General features: G+C 43.0%; 1 protein-coding gene across 4 annotated transcripts in view; it reads right to left on the reverse strand.

The window, feature by feature from the left end:
• tcaim (T cell activation inhibitor, mitochondrial) overlaps nucleotides 1-22,730 on the reverse strand; it is a 29,905-nt gene extending 7,175 nt beyond the window's left edge. For 2 of the 4 annotated variants that reach the window (XM_061673660.1, XM_061673658.1), the window contains exons 1-8: nucleotides 22,476-22,730; nucleotides 21,154-21,251; nucleotides 20,773-20,874; nucleotides 20,061-20,193; nucleotides 9,904-10,054; nucleotides 9,563-9,818; nucleotides 7,023-7,145; nucleotides 6,301-6,398 (exon numbers count right to left, since the gene is read on the reverse strand). In XM_061673660.1, the coding sequence (XP_061529644.1) occupies nucleotides 6,301-6,398; nucleotides 7,023-7,145; nucleotides 9,563-9,818; nucleotides 9,904-10,054; nucleotides 20,061-20,193; nucleotides 20,773-20,807 (796 nt within the window). In that variant the 5' untranslated portion in view covers nucleotides 20,808-20,874; nucleotides 21,154-21,251; nucleotides 22,476-22,730. The remainder of the gene's footprint in view (nucleotides 1-6,300; nucleotides 6,399-7,022; nucleotides 7,146-9,562; nucleotides 9,819-9,903; nucleotides 10,055-20,060; nucleotides 20,194-20,772; nucleotides 20,875-21,153; nucleotides 21,252-22,475) is intronic. The other 2 variants (XM_061673659.1, XM_061673661.1) reach the window with 2 other exon arrangements.
• Between the last annotated feature and the right edge of the window lie 122 nt (nucleotides 22,731-22,852).

The following is a 22,852-nucleotide window of genomic DNA, read 5'->3' on the forward strand; positions in this document are numbered from 1 at the left end:
AGATTAAATGTGAGGTAGGCTAGATGGGCTGTTTTTCACTAGGTGCAATTTCACGTTATCCTTTCACGTTTACTTACGCTACTTTACTTGCTGTCAAAATCAATGCATCCATGCTGTCAGTTAAACAAATCCACGATCACATGGCAAAGTATGTAAGTATACCAGAAAGCTGCCGAAGTAAAAACTATGCCTTTGAATTTGTGAACTCAATCAATGAAATAGTGCAGAATGAGACTATGTGCAGTGTTGGAAACTGAATGACCATAATTTGCTAATCAATTCTTTAAAAATCAGACAATGTGATTTTTTGGATTTTTTTCCTCATTTTGTCTCTCATAGGTGAGGTATACATATGATGAAAATTACAGGTCTCTCTCATCTTTTTAAGTGCGAGAACTTGCACAATGCTAACGCATTTGCCTTTCACTCCTAACTTTCTTATTTGAAAATGCTTGCAAGTTCTCAATGTCATTAAAAGTAAAGACAATTTAAAATTTTGGTCCAGAAGAACATCAAGTAGATGCAGAGATTTGCTTACGCGGGTCACAGGAAATGACAAGGCAGACATGAAATGATATGGCGGGCCGGCTCTAGCCCTCGGGTCTTGAGTTTGACACCTGTGGCCTAAAAGGTTGTTCACAATTGCCTCAAGAGATTGTGCCGGTGTTTTGCATCTTTGAAGCACCATTACATTTCTGCTTGATGAAGCCATCTAGTGGTGATGGTGCCAGTCCGTGTAAAGCTTTGTATATCGTCCAAGCAATTTTGAAGTTTTTAAAACTGAGCAGGTTTTCAAGGCCTTTTTTGTACAGGGACACCACAGGTTTAAGATACGTTGCTCCAGTAAACAACCAGCAAGAGTAGTCAATGTCTGAGAGAATCATTGAATGCAGGAAGGTCAAGGCATCAATCAGAGAAGCTCTCATTGTTTGAAATTATACAAGTGCAATTTTAGTGTTGTAGTTTACCTCTTAAAAGACGCTGTAGAAACCAAAACAACTCCCAGATACTTAAATTCAGTGACAATGTGGCTCTTTCTCCTGCGAGAAATGTTAAGAGTATCTTTGCTGTTTTTTTTTTTGTTTTTTTTTAAGAATATCATAATTACTTTTTTTTTTAGTATTTAGTCGCAGAGTTACTTGACAAAACAGGGCACGGTTGCTCAAAACTCGGTTATTTTTTAACCACTGGTTAAGTAGCCATAACAGACTAACTTTAACGGTTCCGTTATCTTGTTGTCCACAACTCTGTTAACTTTAACCGGCTGTTAACTTGACGTTAAAGTTAACACACCTAAGGACCTCCGCTAACATTCTAACGGTGTGGTTAACTCTCGAGATGGCGTTCGCGGCTAACGATTCACTTCAAACTTGGTGTGTATTATCTCAAGACATGGGACTTTAATGAAGTCATTCATTAAAGTTCAACTTGTTCAACTATGATTAAAGTTATTGAACTGTAAAAAGGGTGTTGGTAACAAAAATATGGTTGCAGTATCACAACTTTATTATTATATTTATTACATATGACAATTAAAATTGTTTGGCCAGATTTGAGCAAGAATCATGGCATTTCAAGCAAATGATTTGCTTTCGGGGGGCACGGACTGGTTAGAGCGTCAGCCTCACAGTTCCGAGGACCGGGGTCCAATCCCCGGCCCCGCCTGGGGGGAGTTTGCATGTTCTCCCCGTGCTTGCGTGGGTGTTCTCCGGGCACTCCGGTTTCCTCCAACATCCCAAAAACATGCATGAATTGGAGACTCTAAATTGCCCGTAGGTGTGAATGAGTGTGAATGGTTGTGTGTTTGTATGTGCCCTGCGATTGGCTGGCAACCAGTTCAGTTGTACCCCGCCTCCTGCCCGATGATAGCTGGGATAGGCTCCAGCACGCCCGCGACCCTAGTGAGGAGAAGCGGCTCAGAAAATGGATGGATGGATTGCTTTCGCGGGCCACATAAAATGATGTGGCGGGCCGGACCTGGCCCCCGGGCCTTGAGTTTGACACATATGCTGTATACTATGTTACAGTTAAACCAACATTTGAGTGAAATGGTCCGGGTCTGCTCATAACAGTTTTTTCGCTAAACCGGAAGTCAACAAAATGAGGAATTGTGGGATATATTGGCGCTGACCAGTGACGTCAACCACATGGTTAACTTTGACGCTGCCATTAACTAACGACGTGACTAACCATGTTTTGAACAACGCATATGGTTGGTTAGCTAACGGCGGGTTAAGAATTTAACCGGTGGTTAGGGGCTAACCAGTGGTTAAAATAACAACATTTTGAACAACCGGATTGTATGACTTGCTATTAGTGTGAGGATTTTAGTAGCTTCTTCAGCATTTTTTGCCAGTGTAAAAATTACTGCTCAGGTTATTTTTCTGTTAGACATGACTCAAGCCTGAGCACAACAAAAACTACAAAAGGGTGATTTTTTTTCTCCCCAGCAGATAACGGAGGATTAGTTCCAAAGACAATTCTGTACGGACGAAATGGAGTGCACTACTTTGCTGCAACCAGCAGAAGTGCAATTGGTTTACTCGCAATTGGTTTGCAGTCTAACGAAGAATGCTCACAGAAGTAAAGCTACATCCACCCAGGTGGATAAAAATGCAGAATAAGTGTGTACATCCTAAAACTAATACATTCTTGAAGCAACTTTGCTTTAATTACAGCGCTTAGTCTTTTTGGTCTGTCAGCATGGCATATCTCAACTTGACATTATGATTGTAGGTTAGTGTGACATTCATACATACCATAAAGACCTTAATACAGCACAACCTTTACATATCTTAGTAGCAGACATACAGTGGGTATGGAAAGTTTTCAGACCCCCTTAAATTTTTCACTCTTTGTTATATTGCAGCCATTGGTTAAAATAATTTAAGTTCATTTTTTCCTCATTAATGTACACACAGCACACCATATTGACAGAAGAAAAACCATAATTGTTGAAATGTTTGCTGATTTATTAAAAAAGAAAAACTGAAATATCACACAACCATAAGTATTCAGACCCTTTGCTGTGACACTCATATTTAACTCGGGTGCTGTCTATTTCTTCTGATCATCCTTGTGATGGTTCTATACCTTCATTGTAGTCCAGCTGTGTTTGATTATACTGATTGGACTTGATTAGGAAAGCCACACACCTGTCTATATAAGACCTTACAGCTCACAGTGCATGTCAGACCAAATGAGAATCCTGAGGTCAAAGGAACTGCCTGAGGAGCTCAGAGACAAAATTGTGGCAAGGCACAGATCTGGCCAACGTTCCCAAAAAAATTCTGCTGCACTTAAGGTTCCTAAGAGCACAGTGGCCTCCATAATCCTGAAATGGAAGACGTTTTGGACGATCAGAACCCTTCCCAGAGCGGGCCGTCTGGCCAAACTGAGCAATTGGGGGAGAAGAATCTGGGTGAGAGAGGTAAAGAAGAACCCAAAGATCACTGTGACTGAGCTCCAGCGATGCAGTCGGGAGATGGGAGAAAGTTCTAGAGGGTCAACCATCACTGCAGCCCTCCACGAGTCGGGGCTTTATGGCAGAGTAGCTTGACGGAAGTCTCTTCACAGTGCAAGACACATGAAAGCCCGCATGGAGTTTGCTAAAAAAAAAACACCTGAAGGACTCAAAGATGGAGAGAAATAATCTGATGAGACCAAGACAGAAATTGTTGGCCTTAATTTTAAGTGGCATGTGTGGAGAAAACTAGGCACTCATCACCTGTGCAATACAGTCCAAGTCTCAGATCTTCAACAGATCTTTGGAAATGTGCGAAGTTCCATCCTGTTTCAAACGCTCCACCATCATTCTAGTCCCCAAGAAACCTGCGAATCTCTGGTCTGAATGACGACAGGCCTGTCGCTTTGACATCTGTGGTCATGAAGTCCTTCGAACATCTCGTGCTGGAACACCTCAAGAGTGTCACAGGTCCCCTGCTGGACCCCCTGCAGTTTGCCTACCAAGCGAACAGGTCTGCGGATGATGCAGTCAACATGGGACTGCACTTCATCCTAGAACACCTCGACAGTGCAGGGACCTACGCGAGGATCCTGTTCGTGGACTTCAGCTCAGCGTTCAACACCATCATCCCTGAACTCCTTTCAACCAAGCTTCTCCAGCTCAGCGTCTCACCTGCCATCTGCCAGTGGATTTACAGCTTTCTGACGGGCAGGACACAGCAGGTCAGGCTGGGGGAGGCCACCTCATCCACACGCAGCATCAGCACTGGGGTGCCCCAAGGTTGTGTCCTCTCTCCGCTGCTCTTCTCTCTCTACACGAACGACTGCACCTCAGCGAACCAGACTGTCAAGCTCCTGAAGTTTGCAGATGACACCACTGTCATCGGCCTCATCGAGGACGGTGACGAGTCTGCATATCAACAAGAAGCGGAGCGGCTGGAGCTGTGGTGCGGCCGACACAACCTGGAGCTGAACACGCTCAAGATTGTTGAGATGATCATGGACTTCAGCAGGCATCCTTCGCCACAGCTGCCCTCACGTTGTCCAGCTGCCTTGTGTCATCCTTCAAGTTCCTGGGAATTACAATCTCTCAGGACCTGAAGTGGGCGACCAACATCAACTCCGTCCTCAAAAAGGCCCAGCAGAGGATGTACTTCCTGCGGCTTCTGAGAAAGCACGGCCTTCCACCGGAGCTGCTGAGACAGTTCTACAGAGCGGTCATCGAATCAGTCCTGTGTTCTTCCATCACAGTCTGGTTTGGTGCTGCTACAAAAAAGGATAAACTCCGACTGCAACGGACAATCAAAACTGCTGAAAGGATTGTCTGTACCCCCCTACCCACCATTGAGGACTTGCACGCTGCCAGAACTAAGACAAGGGCGTGCAAAATCCTCTCGGACCCTCCGCACCCCGATCACCAGCTCTTTCAGCTCCTTCCCTCAGGTAGGCGCTACCGATCAACGCAAACTAGAACTAGCAGACATTCCAACAGCTTCTTCCCTCTTGCGATCAACTTCTTAAACACCTAACCTATAATTCCATTACAACAAGCTGGAAATGTTTTGACTTGAGTTCGTTGTCACATTTCTGTGGGGCCAATTATGTATTACTCGTGCACTCACTGTAGTTGTCTCGCCATGCTGCACTATTTGCATATACTGGCCACTCGTGCCAGAGTAGCATCTGCTCCATTTGCACACTGATTGAGGAGTATCTGTAACATTTGCACAACCAACATCGTCCCAGATGATCGCACTTCTCGTCACTTTAAACCGCATACACTCCTTGAAGTCTCAGCGCCCTTTGCACAATGGTCATTGCACCGGACTATTGCAATATTAGTCATTCGAACTGCTCTAAGTGCTAGAGGACTCTGCATCTTTTTGCAAAATTGTTTTTTGTCAATGTCTCTATGTCTCCAAAGAGTTCTGTAAATTGACTGTCTGTTGTACTAGAGCGGCTCCAACTACCGGAGACAAATTCCTTGTGTGTTTTGGACATACTTGGCAAATAAAGATGATTCTGATTCTGATTCTGACATGGTGGTGGCAGCATCATGCTGTGGGTGTGTTTTTCAGCTGCAGGGACAGGGAGACTGGTTGCAATCGAAGAAAAAATGAATTCGGCCAAGTACAGCGATATCCTGGACGAAAACCTTCTCCAGAGTGCTCAGAACCTCAGACTGGGCCGAAGGTTCAACTTAAAAAAGGCAACGACCCTAAGCACACAGCTAAAACACCGAAGGAGAGGCTTCAGAACAACTCCGTGACTGTTTTTGAATGGCCCAACTGACTGAAGAGCCCTGACTTAAACCCAATTGAGCATCTCTGGAGAGACCTGAAAATGGCTGTCCACCAATGTTCACCATCCAACCTGACAGAACTGGAGAGGATCTGCAAGGAGGAATGGCAGAGGATCCACAAATCCAGGTGTGAAAAACTTGTTGACTCATTCCCAAAAAGACTCACGGCTGTATTAGCGCAAAAGGGTGCTTCTACTAAATACTGAGCAAATTGTCTGAATACTTACGGCTGTGTGATATTTCAGTTTTTCTTTTTGACTAAATCTGCAAAAATTTCAACAACTCAGTTTTTTTTCTGTCAATATGGGGTGCTGTGTGTACATTAATGGAGAAAGAAAAATACTTATATGATTTTAGCAACTGGGTGCAATACAAAAAAAAGAGTGAAAAATTTAAGGGGGTCTAAATTCTTTCCGTACCCACAGTAGACATGAATTTCATCCCATGCTATGATGTCCATTGTGCAAACAGAAAGAGTGATTAAAAAATATTAAATACAGTCAGCTGATCATGGATCCAATGACAGTTTTTACCTTGAAGGTTGAGCATAGCCTCTGGATTCTGCATAGACAGTCGATTCAGACTCTGAAGCTGAGAGCATCTGTGGGCCACTCCCCAACTGCGCTGCCACCTGCAAATTAGAGCTCATGTTACATCGCAACGCACCCTATAAACGTTTTGTGGGCTGATGACGTACACTCATTCCGTCGCATACAGTGAGATTGACTTTGTGGACATCTCCTACAGTATCTTTGCATTGCAAACTTGTCATTCTATTTTTCCCGCTTTTATCAAAAAATAATAATCATTGAATCCGAATTCAATGATCTTCAGAGCTCCTTCCATGATTAAAGTATGTGTTTCAGTGGCTTCTGCACTGCGCATCATGGCATGCAGTGGCTTGCCAATTTTGTGTGAATGACAAAAATCTTTTTTTAATTTTTTTTTAAATGGCACCCTCTGTTGAAAATGCATATTTCAACTATAAACAGAACACTTGTCATTAATGTACCTCAAGTCAAAGTTGAGTTTCTTAATACTGAGTCCAAGTCAAGTGGAGTCAGTTTTACCCAAGCAAGTCACAAGTCCTAAAATTGCCGACTCAAGTCTAACTTCAGTCAAGTCATGTGACTCGAGTCCCCCACCTCTCTCGATCTAGCTATCTATTTTAAAAGTTTTTACAAGTCAGAAGATCTTTGATGTTTTCATGTGTTTGTTTGCTGGAGTTACAGTTCCACAGAAATGATGAGTGTACCTGATGTCAGGCAGGTCAAACTTGTGGCACAGTTCCTTCTTCAACCGTTTGAGTTCTTCTCTCCGAGGAAGACTATTATTGAGCTTCTTTGTAGCCTCTGATTCGTTGTTTTGAAACCACATGCTGACAAAGAAAAGATGAACATAAATTCATATTATGTGCATTTAGATTGAAGTTTATGCTAAAAATCTCATTGTTGGTGGTCAGTCACCAACATAGAATTGCTCTGGTTTCTCCTCATTGCACGTTGAGCCCCAAATCTAAAAAAGCGTGTGACGTGCAAAGAGCATGCAAGCCACCGCTAAGACAGCATGAATTGTATTTTGTACCTCACAATGTCAGCACTTTATCACCAAGCTACATAATCACAGTTGTCAATTAGTATGAGGATCTGTGTATGTGGGGAATAGCCCCCAAACCTGACAATGTCAACAACTTCAAAGAGCTGTTGTACAGTAAGTATGCTACCCTATTTACGAACAGTGAAGTTACAAACATTTGGACACACAATCAGGACCCTAACACTGAGAGATTCTCAAATGTTTCAACAGCTGTTAAAGTCTGTCCCGTGCTACAGTCTTATTTAAAATGAGTAGAAACGAAAAATGGTGTAAGCTTCCTTGGACAAATTCTTCAGACCAGTGCCTTCTACCTCAAAAGACTGCTCAGATGTTGAAGAAACCCACAAAGGAAAATGTTTTACTATTATAGTACACTATTTAATAGTAAAATATGTTTTAGTATTAAGAACTGTACACTAATGCAGTGATTTCCAACCAGTGTGCCGGGGGCACATTAGTGTGCCGTGAGCGCTCTTCAGGTGTGCTGTGGGAAATAATAAAGTTTTACGTAATTGCTCAAAAAATTATTTTTTTATTATAAGAAACAATGTATTTATTTATTTATAAGAAACAATGTATTTTTTCATCTATTTATGCCAGTGAGGCATAGTGACAGACAGAACCAATAAATGCTCTTCTATTCGATGGGAGGAAGTACATACAGTAATTAATGTATCCACTTTTTGTGACATTTTTGTTTGTTGGTGTGCCGTGAGATTTTTCAATGATAAAATATGTGCCTTGGCTCTATAAAGGTTGGAAATCACTAATGTACCGTAATTTCTCGTGTATAATGCGCGCCCATGTATAATGCGCACCCCCAAAGTTGACCTCAGAATTTTGGAAAACCCTTCTACCTATGTATAATGCATTTTTACAATGCATGATTTTGCTTCTACCCATATGATCAAAACAAGTATTAGCTGCATTTTGAATTATTCTGAAGTTAAGCACTTTATTTGAAGACATAATAATTTATTTTTATTTAAATTCACAGCCCTACTTTTATTTAGTACATGAGAAAACACACAGTTGTGCTTATATGTTTGATTACCCAGGCAGAATTTGTAAGATGTGTACAATTCTTTTAGGAAAACATGAAGGACCAGGCGAAATACATTTAATTTTATTTTAATGGGATTCAAATTAAACTGTCAAGCATTTCAGAAAAGCATTATCATTAAACAAAATATAACCATAAATAAATTAATGATGGTTGTTGTTCAGTCATCAGTTGTATTTAAAAAAAAAAATAAAAATTTCAAAACTTCTGCCCGGGTATGTAAACTTATGAGCACAATTGTACATATATGCAGTCATATGTCATATTGGAAAGAAAGTGTAGTCTACACCTTTTTCATAACCTCTAGGTGGCATACTAGAATGAAAGTGTACAACTTTTTCATAACCTCTAGGGGGCGGTGGCATAGTGGAATGAAAGTGTACAGCTTTTTCATAACCTCTAGATGGCAGCATACATTTATAAAATGTGTAAGTCTTTTTCATTTTCTCCTATACCTATGTATAATGCGCACTATTGACTTGATCATTTGTGGGGGTAAACAAATGCACATTATACATGAGAAATTACGGTAACTGTTTTGACCAGCATTTCAACAAACAACACAGACAACTAGAAAAACATGATGGCAGTTAATAATAATTATATCAAAACTAAAAATGATCATTACAAAAGAAACATTTTCAAATAATGACTTACAAACAGTTCAAGATACAGGAAACATCCTTCTGGAACGTAACTTGTTCGTAAGTAGCACAGCATCTGTATATGACGCTTATCACAAGCCAACGCTGGCAGCCAATGCTAATTTGAGCATCCAACAAAACTCAAGACAGTTCTGCTTATCTTTTGTCATTGGAATGATAGTTTTTCAGACAGTGTAGCCTGGCAATAGCTTGAAAGTGGCAGATTGCCAAATTATGAATGGAGAAACTCAGTATGGGGTGATCATCATGTAAATAAGCCAAACTGCTACATGATAAAGTTTAGAACAGCTCCCTAACAGACACATGTGGAAATACCCAGCGAACAAAATACTTCATTGGTTATTTAATTTCACAATTGATGGCTATATAGGAAGTCCACAGACACAATTATGTGTGTACCGTCAATTAAATAAGTAACCCCAATTGTCCATAAAGGTCTACATCGTGAAGCGGCAGTACAGTGTTACTAACTTGAGAGTAGGCTCAACTCTCGTGGCCTGCTGCAGCTCCTCCTCAGGGTCTCTGAAGCCAGTGAAGGTGTAGTAGCTCTTATCCCACTTGATGGGTCTGTAGAAAGGAATGGCGGCTTCAGCTGGACTTTGGGGAGCTTTAGCGACTGCTTTAAGTCCTTTTATGTGTTCCATGGACAGACTGCAGGACTTTAACACATTCGTCACTGTGCTCAGGATATCGTTCGTATGCAGGACAAAGCTCACCGAACGGAAACCTTAAACCAAGTAAGAATGATTAAAGCTTCTATAGTAACACAACAAATGGATAGTTTGTTTAATATTACTTTATGAAACCTGTACCTGAAGTGAGGAGATCTTGCTGCACGTCACTGCTGTCCTTTGTGTCTCTCACATAAAAGGTGAGCTTCATTGGCTGAACTGAACGTGAACCAGTTTTCTGGAGATTTTCCAAATAGCCATTCAACCTTTTTAAGGAATTTTCATTCACTTCCTGCAAAACACATCAAACCCATAAACACCTCATAGAGACAATGCCGTGAAATGTATTGGCCCGCTTCTCCAATTATTATATTTTTGTATAGTTCCGACACTTTAAGATGAAACATGGGTAAACATCAGACAAATATAACCAGAGTGAATTTAAAACAATGGTGATTTAATTTATGAAGGAAAAACTATTCAAAGTCACCGAGCCCTCTGTGAAAAGTAATTACCCCTTTGTTAAATAATGAATTGATTGTGGTTAATCACTATTTTTGGGTAATTTTCACTGATCACACTCAAGCCTGATTACCTCCAGACCTTTTTTTTTTATGTTGTCCTGTTCAGCTGTTAGGTCAAGCAGAATGGAAAATCTGTATCCCTTTTATGCCGGAACCGTTTTACTGTCACATTGGCATTTTTAAGCTTCTGCTGTGGTATTATAATTGAGCTTTATTTGACAATCAGACTTGATCAGTCGAACGGAACAAAGTTTCCAGAAGGGAGAGAGAAACAAAGACAAAGCACTAATTGTAAACAGTTTGAGAGAAGTAAATCATTACATTATCTACAACAATGAAACATTAAATATGAGTGTTGCAGGGGGCTGTAGTGCTACACCCTGTGAGGGAAGGACAGGACAAGATAGAACAGGACAATGACAGGAGAAGAAGCATGCAGGACAAGGGTCGTGAACCCGACTGTACAACTGAAGTGTGGTGGCATTAAATACGTGAATTATAAAACTATACAGGACGAGAGTATAAGTGAGGGGATACACAAGCGATTTGCATATTCATGAGTTATTTGTTGCAGTAAGTGCGTGACCCAACACCCAGTGAAAGAGTCCAAGGGGTGTGTGCCTGCGGATACATACAAGTGAATTGATACAGTTTTACATGCACAAAGACTGACAGAAGTGTCCTGTAATTGCTGTGGCCGCACCGCGGCGGCTGGAGAGGGCACGCCACCCTTTTCCGACTGAGGACCATTGTCTCAGATTTGGAGGTGCTGATTCTCATCCCAGCCGCTTCACATTACGAACTGCTCCAGTGAGAGTTGGAGGTCATGGCTTGATGAAGCCAACAGAACCACATCATCTGCAAAAAGCAGAGATGCAATACTGAGGCCACCAAAGCGGACCCCCTCTACGCCTCGGCTGCGCCTTGAAATTCTGTCCATAAAAGTTATGAACAGAATCGAGGACAAAGGGCAGCCTTGGCGGAGTCCAACCCTCACCAGAAACGAGTCCGACTTCCTGCCGGATATGCGGACCAAACTCTGACTCCGGTCGTACAGAAACCGAACAGCCTGTATCAGGGGGTTCGGTACCCCATAGTACCAAAGCACCCCTCACAGGAGACCCCCCCCCCCCCCCCACGCACCCTCGAGGACCCTGTCAAGAGTGTAGAGCTGCTCCACTGTTCCACGGCCAGGACGAAAACCACACTGCCCCTCCTGAATCTGAGATTCAACTTCCCGATGGACCCTCCTTACCAGCACCCCTGAATAGACCTTACCAGGGAGGCTGAGGAATGTGATCCCCCTGTAGTTGGAACACACACTCCGATCACCTTTCTTAAAAAGGGGGACCATCACCCCAGTCTGCCAATCCAGAGGCACTGTCTCCGATGTCCACGCGATGTTGCAGAGGCGTGTCAACCATGACAGCCCTACAACATCCAGAGCCTTGAGGAACTCCGGGCGAATCTCATCCACCCCCGGGTCCTTGACACCGAGGAGCTTTTTAACCACCTCGGTGACCTCAACCCCAGAGATAGGAGAGCCCGCTTCATAGAACCCAGACTCTGCTCCCCCATGGGAAGGCGTGTCGGTGGAATTGAGGAGGTCTTCGAAGTATTCTCCCCACCGGCTCACAACGTCCCGAGTCGAGGTCAGCAGCGCCCCATCCCCACTATACACAGTGTTGATGGTGCACTGCTTCCCCCTCCTGAGACGCCGGATGGTGGACCAGAATTTTCTCGAAGCCGTCCGGAAGTCTTTTTCCATGGCCTCACCGAACTCCTCCCATGCCCAAGTTTTTGCTTCAGTGACCACCAGAGTTGGATTCCGTTTGGCCAGCCGGTACCCACCAGCTGCCTCAGGAGTCCCACAGGCCAAAAAGGCCTAATAGGACTCCTTCTTCAGTTGGTGTCCCTTATGCTTGAACATGGTGTTCGTTATGGACAATCCGTGATGAGCACAGAAGTCCAATAACAGAACACTGCTCGGGTTCTGTCGGGGGGTGGGGCGTTCCTCCCAATCACACCCTTCCAGGTCTCATTGTCATTGCCCACGTGAGCATTGAAGTCCCCCAGCAGAACAATGGAGTCCCGAGCGGGAGCGCTACCCAGCAACCCCTCCAAGGACTCCAAAAAGGGTGGGTACTCTGAACTGCTGTTTGGTGCATAGGCACCAACAACAGTCAGGACCCGTTACCCCACCGGAAGGCGGAGGGAGGCTACCCTCTCCTCCACCGGGGTGAACCCCAACGTATAGGCGCCAAGCCGGGGGGCAACAAGTATACCCACACCTGCTCGGCGCCTCTCACCGTGGGCAACTCCAGAGTGGAAGAGTGTCCAACCCCTCTCGAGAGGACTGGTACCAGAGCACAAGCTGTGCATGGAGGAGAGTCCGACTATATCTAGTCGGACCTTCTCGACCTCACACACCAGCTCGGGCTCCTTCCCTACCAGAGAGGTGGCATTCCACGTTCTTCCAGAGCCAGCTTCTGTCGCCAGGGATCGGATCGCCAAGGTCCCCCCCTTCGGCCACCGCCCAGCTCACACTGCACCCGACCCCTATGAACACTCCCACAGGTGGTGAGCCCATGGGAAAGGGGACCCACGTTACCCTTTCGGGCTGTGCCTGGCCGGGCCCCATGGGTGCAGGCCCGGCCACAAGGCGCTCGCCTTTGAGCCCCGCCTCCAGGCCTGACTACAGAGGGGGGCCCCGGTGACCTGCGTCCAGGCAATGGAAACCTGAGTCCATTTTTTGTCATCATCATAAGGGGTCTTTGAGCCGTGCTTTGTCTGGTCCCTCACCTAGGACCTGTTTGCCATGGATGACCATGCCAGGGGCATAAAGCCCCAGACAACTTAGCTCCTAGGATCATTGGGACACACAAACCCCTCCACCACGATAAGGTGATGGCTCAAAGAGGGGGATAATCTTGATATCTAGATTAATCAGTGATAAGGGCCAATAATTCGCCAGGAGAGTGGGGTCTTTACCTGTCTTTAGTAATAACTTAATTGAAGCTGTGTTCATATAGCTACTAATTCTATCTTTATCTCATTGACTGTTCTGAAAAATAGAGGCGCTAGTATTGGCAAAAAATGTTTAATGAATTCAACAGGGATTCCGTCCGGGCCAGGCACCCGTCCCGGTTGCATATTTTTTAATGCGTTATGTAATTCTGTGATGGTGAAAGAAACATCAAGGCTGTCTTTCTGTATTTAATTGAGGGATGTTTAGATCTTGCGTCGCGGTGTATGACTGGTTAGAGCGTCTGCCTCACAGTTCTGAGAACCGGGGTTCAATCCCCAGCCCCGCCTGTGTGGAGTTTGCATGTTCTTCCCGTGCCTGCGAGGGTTTTCTCTGGGCATGCTGGTTTCCTCCCACATCCCAAAAACATGCGTGGTAGGTGAAGTGACAACTCTAAATTGCCCGCAGGTGTGAACGTGAGTGCGAATGGTTGTTTTTTGTATGTGACCTGTGATTGGCTGGCAACCAGTTCAGGGTGTACCCTGCCTCCTGCCCGATGATAGCTGGGATATGCTCCAGCACGCCCGCGACCCTAGTGAGGAGAAGCGGCTCAGTAAATGGATGGATGGATGTTTAGATCCTTAATAAAAGTTTACATTTCTTTTCTATCTGGGTTGTTCAAAGATGCATATAAGCTGCAATAAAAATTTTAAAAGATTTCATTTATTTCTAACGGTGACTGCGTACAGTTGCCGTTTGAATCTTGAATGGCTGTCATTCATGATTTTTCTTTATTGCGTTGAAGTTGGTTCGCAAGGAAATTTCCCGATTTATTATTGTACTCAAAGTTAGTGTATCTTAACTGTTGTTGTAGAAAATCTGTTCTTTTTGAGAAGATAACATCTAGCTGATGTTTTGCCTTTTGAAGTTGGTTTCTAAGCGTATCTATCGGATTAACTATATTCTTCTGTGAGGTGTTTAATTTTTTCCTCAATTTCATTTTCCAATTTTAGTTCTTGTTTTTTCTTATACGAGGAATATGATATGATTCAACCTCTCAAAACAGCTTTTCCGCTTTCCCACAACAGAGTTGGGGATAGCGTTGGGGAATCGTAGAAATCTGGTTCCTTCAATAGGGACGTGTTGAAGCGCCATGTTGGTGGGGGTCCCAAATTTGATTTAACTTTTAGATTGAGAGAAATCGGTGAGTGATCGCTGATGATGATTGGATGTATTTTGGGAGTAATTCTTTGAGCTGCCGAATTGTTTGAAAGAAAGAAATCTATTCTAGAGAAACAGCGTTGAACTGATGAGAAAAATGTGTATTCTCTTTTTGTACGGTTTTTCAGCCTCCATATGTCAACAAGACCAAAGTCATCCATATACTGCTCTAGTAGATTGGAGCATTGTGGCTGATTACTATTTTTTAGATTTGAGCGATCTATTGGGAGATTTAGTGTAAGGTTAGAATCACCTTCCATAATGTAGAAGTGGCTGACAAGTTTAATAAGTGTGAAAAGAGCATGTGAAAAAAGGCTGGATCATCTTTAATTGGAGCGTATACATTGACAATTGTATAAAGCTTGTTAAATATTGTAGCCTGTATAAATATATAATCGGCCTTCTGGATCTGCTACTGTACTATTTATTGTAAAAAGTCTTTTCTGGACTAGTATTGAGACTCCTCTTTGTCTACAGTTATAAAAGGCCGAGATAACCTGAGTGAAATTAGAGTCAATGAGGCATTTTTCTTCTGATTTAGTAAGGTGCGTTTCTTGTAATAGGAGGAGGTTTGTTTTAAATTTAGTGTTATAATCCATAATCTTAATTCTCTTTACCTGTGATCGAATGCCATTGACATTCCAAGACATATAATGGGTGTATGTATGATAATTTTAAATAGATTTGGTGCTATGCATTCTTTGTTGTTGTTGTTGTTGTTGTTGTTTTTGACAGTTTTCGGGAGATTTTTTTGTTATTGTGTTGACAAATGTTATTTAGAGGGTGATAGAGATTATATATTTGAGTACTGCAAAGCCAGGGTACATCGAAGGGTAACGGGCAAACACTGAACATAGGAAACAAACAGTGACAAGGGGATAATATGGTGTGTGGTGGTGGTTTGTGGTGCGCAAAAAGAGTTTTGAGCAACTTGTGCGTTTAGTGTGTGTGGAAGCAAGCAGAGCAGGAAAGCAGAGTGATAGGAGTGAGGATTCATGCTGGTGGAATGTGTGATTCAGTTTTTGTTTATCTAAGCAAAAGTGGAAAGAATGAAACAAAATACAATACATTTTTGATAATTCATAACGGGAACAGATCAAAAGTAGGACTTATCTAGAAGAGCAAGGCCGTGACGTTGGCATCACGAAACAGCTGGCCGTCGACATATAACTTGTCGACAACTAACCACGCTCGTTTACCTTTGTCGCGGAACTCCTTCATCAACGGGTACAAAACTCTACGCCTCTCATTAATCTCCTTGGGGAACTGGTCATTCATTCCAAACGAAGTCCCTTTAAACTCCCGACCTTTGGATTTTGCAAACACGTTTTGCTGAAAGTGTTCAAACTTTGCAATGATGGGACGTGGTTGGTTTCCTGGACAAGGGCCTCCCAATCGGTGGACACAGTGAAAAGTAATCTTGTCGACTGTGTCTTGCTGTATCTTGACCACGCACATCATATACTTTTTAATCTGCACCTCAGGTCCTTCCGGAACATTGTCTGGAATGCCTGAAAAAATTAGGTTGTCATCCATGCTTCTTGATTGAATGTCCAACGTAGTTTCTTTCATGAGTTTATATTCCAGTCTAAGAGTTTGTAGTTCTGCTAACATTGACATCACGTTTGATCGAAGTGCAGTATTATCTAATCTTAGCTTATTCACTTGTTGTTGCGTGAATTCCAAGCTCTTTGTGAGTTTGGTGATCTCCTGGCAAAGCAAATCAAGTCCAATTGACAATTTCTTGTCGATTGAAAAGAGGACACTCGTCTGTATCTCTGTCGAATCAAGCAAATCCTCAGTTGAGGTGGAAGAATCAGCTTTTTTCCTCTTCAGCGGCAGCTCGACACGTTGACTCGGATCCTCCATGGCGAGACCAGCTGGTGTTGACGCAGCTGCGGGGATAGCTAGTGGCTTTCTGTAAGTTACCACTGCTAGCAAAGCTGGCGAAGGAAAAAAGGAAGGAACGAAGCGACCATCCGCCGTTGAAAAAGACGTGAAAAGAGAAATTTTATCTTGTAGTAGCTGTTTTTTTCAAGACTGTGCAAGGGGCGCCGCCATGTTTTTCGTCTTCGGAAATCACACAATCTCTCGCGTTGTCACAGCATGCTCCCATCTCCCGACACTCTCCAAAAATGCCCCTCTATGACAAGAAATCCAGACCTCCAGACCTGTTCAATCAAGAAATCACTGAAAAGGAACCTGTCCCGACAAAATCTAGTGGGACAAAAGATCTAAAAAAAAACCTGCAACAAAATCACATCATCCAACAAAGTTACAGACCAATTGAGAAATAAAGTAATTGACATCTATCAGTTTGGAAAGGGTTAAATAAAATAAAAAGTTATTTCTAAAGCTTTAGGATTCCAGCGAACCATAGGGAGATGCCATTATCCTCACATGGAGAATGTTGGAACAGTGATGAACCTTCCCAGGAGTGGCCGGCCTGCAAAGATTAGACTTTACACCGATCTGATCGGCTTGATCGGTATCGGCTTTAATGTCATAATTCGCGGATCCGATCAATGACGTCACTGATCGGCTCCGCAAAAGAGATTTACGCCACATCGTCGTTGTATACAGTATATTTGAATCCAAAAGCTAGTATATTTTTAGCCTTGTCGCATCTTTTACTATCACTGGGCTTTGTCAAATGAAACGCGACCGGATACACTCGTTACCACGGCCACGGTCACGCGCGCTCCACAACAATGGAGCGCGCGTGTTTTGTGTTGGTCAGAAAAGAACAAAATGGGGGAAAACGTGTGGTGGCCACCGGTGCTCGGGAGAAGACGTTCGTTCAAGGATTGCTTGATATATGTTCCCGTACTTTTAATATGATACGGCTCACAAGCAGCCACCAAAACGTTATGTAGCCTAGCAAGGTAGTGCTCGCACTAACAGTTGTACGTAAACATGCCAGGATTCTGTTGAATTTATGCTCTAAAGTTTCAGTGTGTGTGAAGTAATTTAATTACAATCAAGTAATTTAATTACAGCAAGTTAGCACCCATTATTTCTAATGTTGGTTTGACCTGACTGATTAGACTACATAACCTGACTAGAGAATATTTTTTAAGCTACTCAGTATACAGTACACAATTACATACAGTAAATGAAGTTTTGCTGTGCAACAGGAGAGTTTGAAATGCTCCCTCTGCTTACTTTAAAATATTTAAATTATTCTGATGTTTATTGAAAATGGAGCCGGACAGAGAAGGGTTTTATGGGACAGACATAGGGACAGAGTTGACAAGGGAGACAGTTTAGATATTTGAACACCAGTAACATTCATCCACCCAGCTATCTTCTGGCGAAAAGCGGTGTACACCCTGAACTGGTCGCCAGCCAATCGCAAGGCACATATAAACAAACAACCCCCTGTCCTCAGAACTGTGAGACAGATGTGCTAACCAATCGGTCACCTTGCAGCACAAGGAAAATTATTTGTAGATTTGGGGTGAGGGACACACCCAGTGACGACATGCAATAACTAACCAAGAGAACCAGATGAGAGGACAGAAAAGGGCAGAACAGGATGTGGGAAAATGTGCAAGGCAGTGCTACTGTCGAGTGGTCCGGTGGGATTCTTTTTTTCGTGTCTCAACACCTGTAAAAACCTGTGAGTTGATATGTTAGTATAACCTGTGTTGTTGTTAGTGATCCCGGCAGAAGTTATTAAAGTCTATAGTGTTTCTATTGAACTTATTGGTGAATGAACACCACATTACGTGCATGTTAGTCAACTGGTGTGCGGAGTTGCTGAGCCGGCACATCGACGAAGGGTGAGCCGCCCCACACACACACACACACACACACACACAAAGGGGGAAAGGGGGGGGACGCCCACCGCTCAACCGGGGGTTGGGGGGTGGGGGGGGGGGGGGGGGTCGAAGGCCCCAGGAGCCCTACCAAGAGAAATCTGAAAACCCACCACCCACCCTATTACTATGGTTACCAGGTCCCCAAATGACAACCGTTATCCCTGTACTTTGATTGTGTGTGGTGGGGTGTAGTGCATTAAAATTGGAGAAACTGGTGGGGGTGAGGCGTGATGGTCACAGGGGAATAATGACCAAGCACCGTCACCCCCACCCAGGCCGACCAGCTCCCTAAAGGATATGCAAATGTATATCCTTTAGGGAGAGAAGCATGGCACGCCAGAGAGGAGGCCAGAGTGACAGCCCAGATGTGGCAGCACCCGGCCCGGCACCCGTCCCACCCCCTGTGATTAATGGAACCATGAATTCTGCTCTTTAACAGAAAATCCTGAAGCATAATGCATTCTCAGTCATCAGTTTGTGACCTCAAGCTGATGCGCACTTGGGTTCTACAGGATAACGATCCAAAACACACCCGCAAGTCAACTTCTGAATGGCTTCAAAAATAAATTGAAGGTTTTAGGTGGCCTTGTCAAAGTCAAGATTTGAATCAGATTGAAATGCAGTGGCATGACCTTAAAAAGGCTGTTCATGCTCGAAAATCCTAAATTTTTGCTGAATTCAAACAATTCTGCAAGGAAGAGTGGGCCAAAATATCTCCATAGAAATGTGAAAGACTCCTTGCCAGTTATGGAAAACACTTGATTTCAGTTGCTGTTGCTGAGCATGTCCCAACCAGTTATTAGGGTTAGGGGGCTATTACTTTTTCACACAGGCCCAGGTAACTTTGAAGAAAAAAAAAACTATGCAAAAATATAAGAATTTGAGAAGGGGGTCCAATACTTCTTCATGGCACTGCATGATGCAACCAGCCTCCAGCAGCATGATGAGAAATACAATCGTTGAACAAATCCTTTGGTACGTCACTACATCTAGGAACCAATACAACACCTGTATCATGAAGTCTGTCTTCACAAAAGGTTACTAAAATGTCACTCAGCAGTGTTCCACCATGGCATCATGATGCTTCTAATTTTATGGAAATTTTATGGCAATATTCTGCATTCGGAGGTAGTATCAAGGTACGAACAGAGACGGAATGAAGCCTGTGTAAAAGACACACTTGATCGACTAGATTCAGTAGATCAAGCTGCAATGGAAAAATGCGGTAGTTGGCACAGACTTTGTGTTGCTCATCACCACTCACACTGCAAAGGTGGAAATTTTTCAATACATTTCCATGGGAATTTAAGTTGGAGAATTTGGGAAATATTCTCAAGTGAACCTTTTTCATTGGAATTAACTGGAAATTGAGACTAATTTAATGTAAAGGTCCAGTAAAATATTTAAGCACTGTTCTGATGAAGCAATTGAGTGCCAATGAGCTTCTTTACATAGATGACATTAAGGTAGTTGTTTTTTTATTTGCACAATAAATTAATTCAAGGAAAGTGAAAGAAATATGTTTGTTTTTGATTGTTGATTGTTGAAAAGATTGTTTTTTTTTTCCCCCCCAATATTAGTGAACCTTGACCCATTTTCTTACAATTGTGGGGATTGCCACGCTTCAAAGTTAGATAACATCTGAATTAGATCATCAAGATTACACGGGGGCACATAAGTCTATTAAGTAAATCACTATGAATTTGTTGCATAATCAAAGCAACTAAAAATTGTGTAGGAATGACTGCACAATTGTAGACTTACCCGTTCCCTGGGATATTGACCAAAGAAGTCAGGATGGACAGCAAAGTAAAATGGCCTGAGAGCATTGACAGCGTCTGCTCCAGACAGAGCTCTCTGCAGGAATAAATGTGTGGCTACATGTTTTCTTTCTACTCTACAGAAAAAAAGATGCACAGAACAACTTTTTCAACAAGTGGCATAGCAATACCGAACACACATTACAAATACTGTTTGTCAAATGGCTTTGTTTTCCACATAATCACATGAACCATATGAATAATGGATGGATACTGTGTCTTTTAAAATGAGCTCCATCAGAGAAAGTCAAAACAAAGGTAAGGGAGAAAAGACCCACAAACGAACAACAACTGAAGGTGGCTACTTGTGTGTCCATGGGTGATGTCCATAGGTTTCAAGTATTAAAAAAGATTAACAATTAATTCAAAATGTGTCTGCATAAAATGAATTTTTTTATGCAGAGTTCAATGGTACATGGCAAGCCATGCGTCGGTGAATCCGCTTATGTTTAAGATTAAAATCGACACTCAATCGATTCTTGTTTTATTTCAAAGCCATACAGGTTTATACAATATATCTATAATCTTGACATAATTATAGTTCATGGAGCTCTGAAGTTAAAAGCCACCAGTTGTTTTGCCCTAACCTTATCATCTCATTCGCATTTTTGTTGTTCTAGAGCTACAGCTGAGTAGTCCACCACACTCAAAGTTACCTGATGGTACAGCGCAGGAGACAGTGGACAGACATGGCTGATGCTGTGCGTTGCACAAATGAACTTCAGCTCATGACCTCAGCAATCGCTCCATCAGCAGTTCTGCCGTCAGACGTGAGAATACAGTGAATATTAAAAGTCTACACACCCCTGTTCAAAACTCCAGGTTTTTGTTATATAAAAAAAATGAGAGCATTCATTTTCCATACTGCTTCTCGTCACAAGGGTCGCGGGGGTGCTGGAGCCTATCCCAGCGATCTTTGGGCGAGAGGCGGGGTACACCCTGAACTGGTCGCCAGCCAATTCCAGGGCACATATAAAAAAAACAACCATTCCTCACATTCACACCTACAGGCAATTTAGAGTCTTTAATCAACCTACCATGCATGTTTTTAGGATGTGGAAGGAAACCGGAGTACCCGGAGCGAACCTGCAAACGCCACACAGGCGAGGCCAGATTTGAACCAGAGTCCTCAGACCTGCGAGGCAGATGGCCACCGTGCCGCACAAAAAAAGATAAATCATTTAAATACTTTTCTCACGATTAATGTGGCCAATAACCTGTATAACTCAACTGGGGAAAAAAAGAATAATGTGGTTGCACAAGTGTGCACAACTATGGATGTGGCTCTGTTCAGAATTAACCACACATTAAAATTCATGGGACTCAGCACACACTTGCCACCATTTAAAGTGCCTCTGATGAAGAAAAAAAAATCAAGTTTAGCTGTTCTAGTAGTCTTTTTCTGACATTTTTGTAGCCATTCTTACTACTTCTTCATATATATCTGGGCTATGGGGTAGAGTGGCAAGACTGGAGCCTTATCTTAAAAGGAAAAACATTCAAGCCCGCCAACACATTGCAAAAGTGTCACTGATGTCACTTAAAGTCTTCTAAATGCATGTGGCGAAATGCGTTACGGCCTCACGAAATCAATGTTGAACTTTGTGGCCATAATATGTTGCAAACACAAATACTCATCACGAAAAGGCAGACATGCAAACACCAAAGGCATGAAAAAGGTGACAAAAAAACAAAAACATTGTTAGTGGGGGGGATGCCCCGGACACCCGCAGAGAATGTTTTTGATTTTAACATAAATTAAGCAGTCTGGAAGACTCTGAAGAGTACAATAAGGGAAAATAAACACATTTTCCTCATGCAGAAAATCATTTATTTACACTGATCAAGTACATGTTGATGTACAAATTTAAGATTACAATTCAATTTGCCTAATTTCTTTGCTGTTGTTTGTTTTGGCCTCCAACTTGAACCAGGCTCATCTCCACCTGCACCTGATGCCAGCTTCAAGCTGTTCCACATGAATAGCATAGTAGAAGAAAAAGGCATAATGGCTGTCTTTTAACGCCCCCCCCCCCCAACTGCTAGTGCCACTTTTTGTCCTGCTAGCATGCACAGTCACAGTCGCTCTACTCGTACGCCTCAAATGGCAACCAGTATGTTTAGTAATCATGGCATCGACAAGGAGATGCCAGTCGGACATAAACAACGTTTGACATGGACGTTATTTTCTTAAACATTCTCACAATGCACGCCGTGTCCAACATTACTCTAGTAAAAACAGCATTATGTAATAAGTGCAACCGTCATTCCGGTTGTTTGCTGCGTTACAGAAATAAATGCCTCAAATGAATTATAGCTCCAATATGGTTCAATAAAACGCCTAGCTGTGAGAACATACCATTTCATCCTGTTGTTACTAAATAAGACACATTGAATGGTAGTAGTAAATTTGCAACTGACAGCTTAGGAGGAAAGTACTGTTCTGCGTTCACAGCAGCAGATACGAGCTCGCCTTGCCTGGTGCTGATATTAGCTTTAGCTGCCTGCCTGGTGCCTCAGTCTTCGGTTTCTTCTACGGCGAAATAATCGTCCTTTATTGCCATCAGCTGGACTGGAGTACCGCCGTACAGTGATACAGCATTGCACTGCATTAACGTTTCTGTGGACAAGTAAAAAGTATTTGCGTTGCAATTTTTTTTCATTTATTTAAGAAACAGTTTCTATTTATCCACCCCCCCCCCCCTCCCCCCATGTCGACCTCTTTGTTAAAGTAGG

Source organism: Phycodurus eques, chromosome 4, assembly GCF_024500275.1.
Source record: "Phycodurus eques isolate BA_2022a chromosome 4, UOR_Pequ_1.1, whole genome shotgun sequence".
Lineage (NCBI taxonomy): Eukaryota > Metazoa > Chordata > Actinopteri > Syngnathiformes > Syngnathidae > Phycodurus > Phycodurus eques.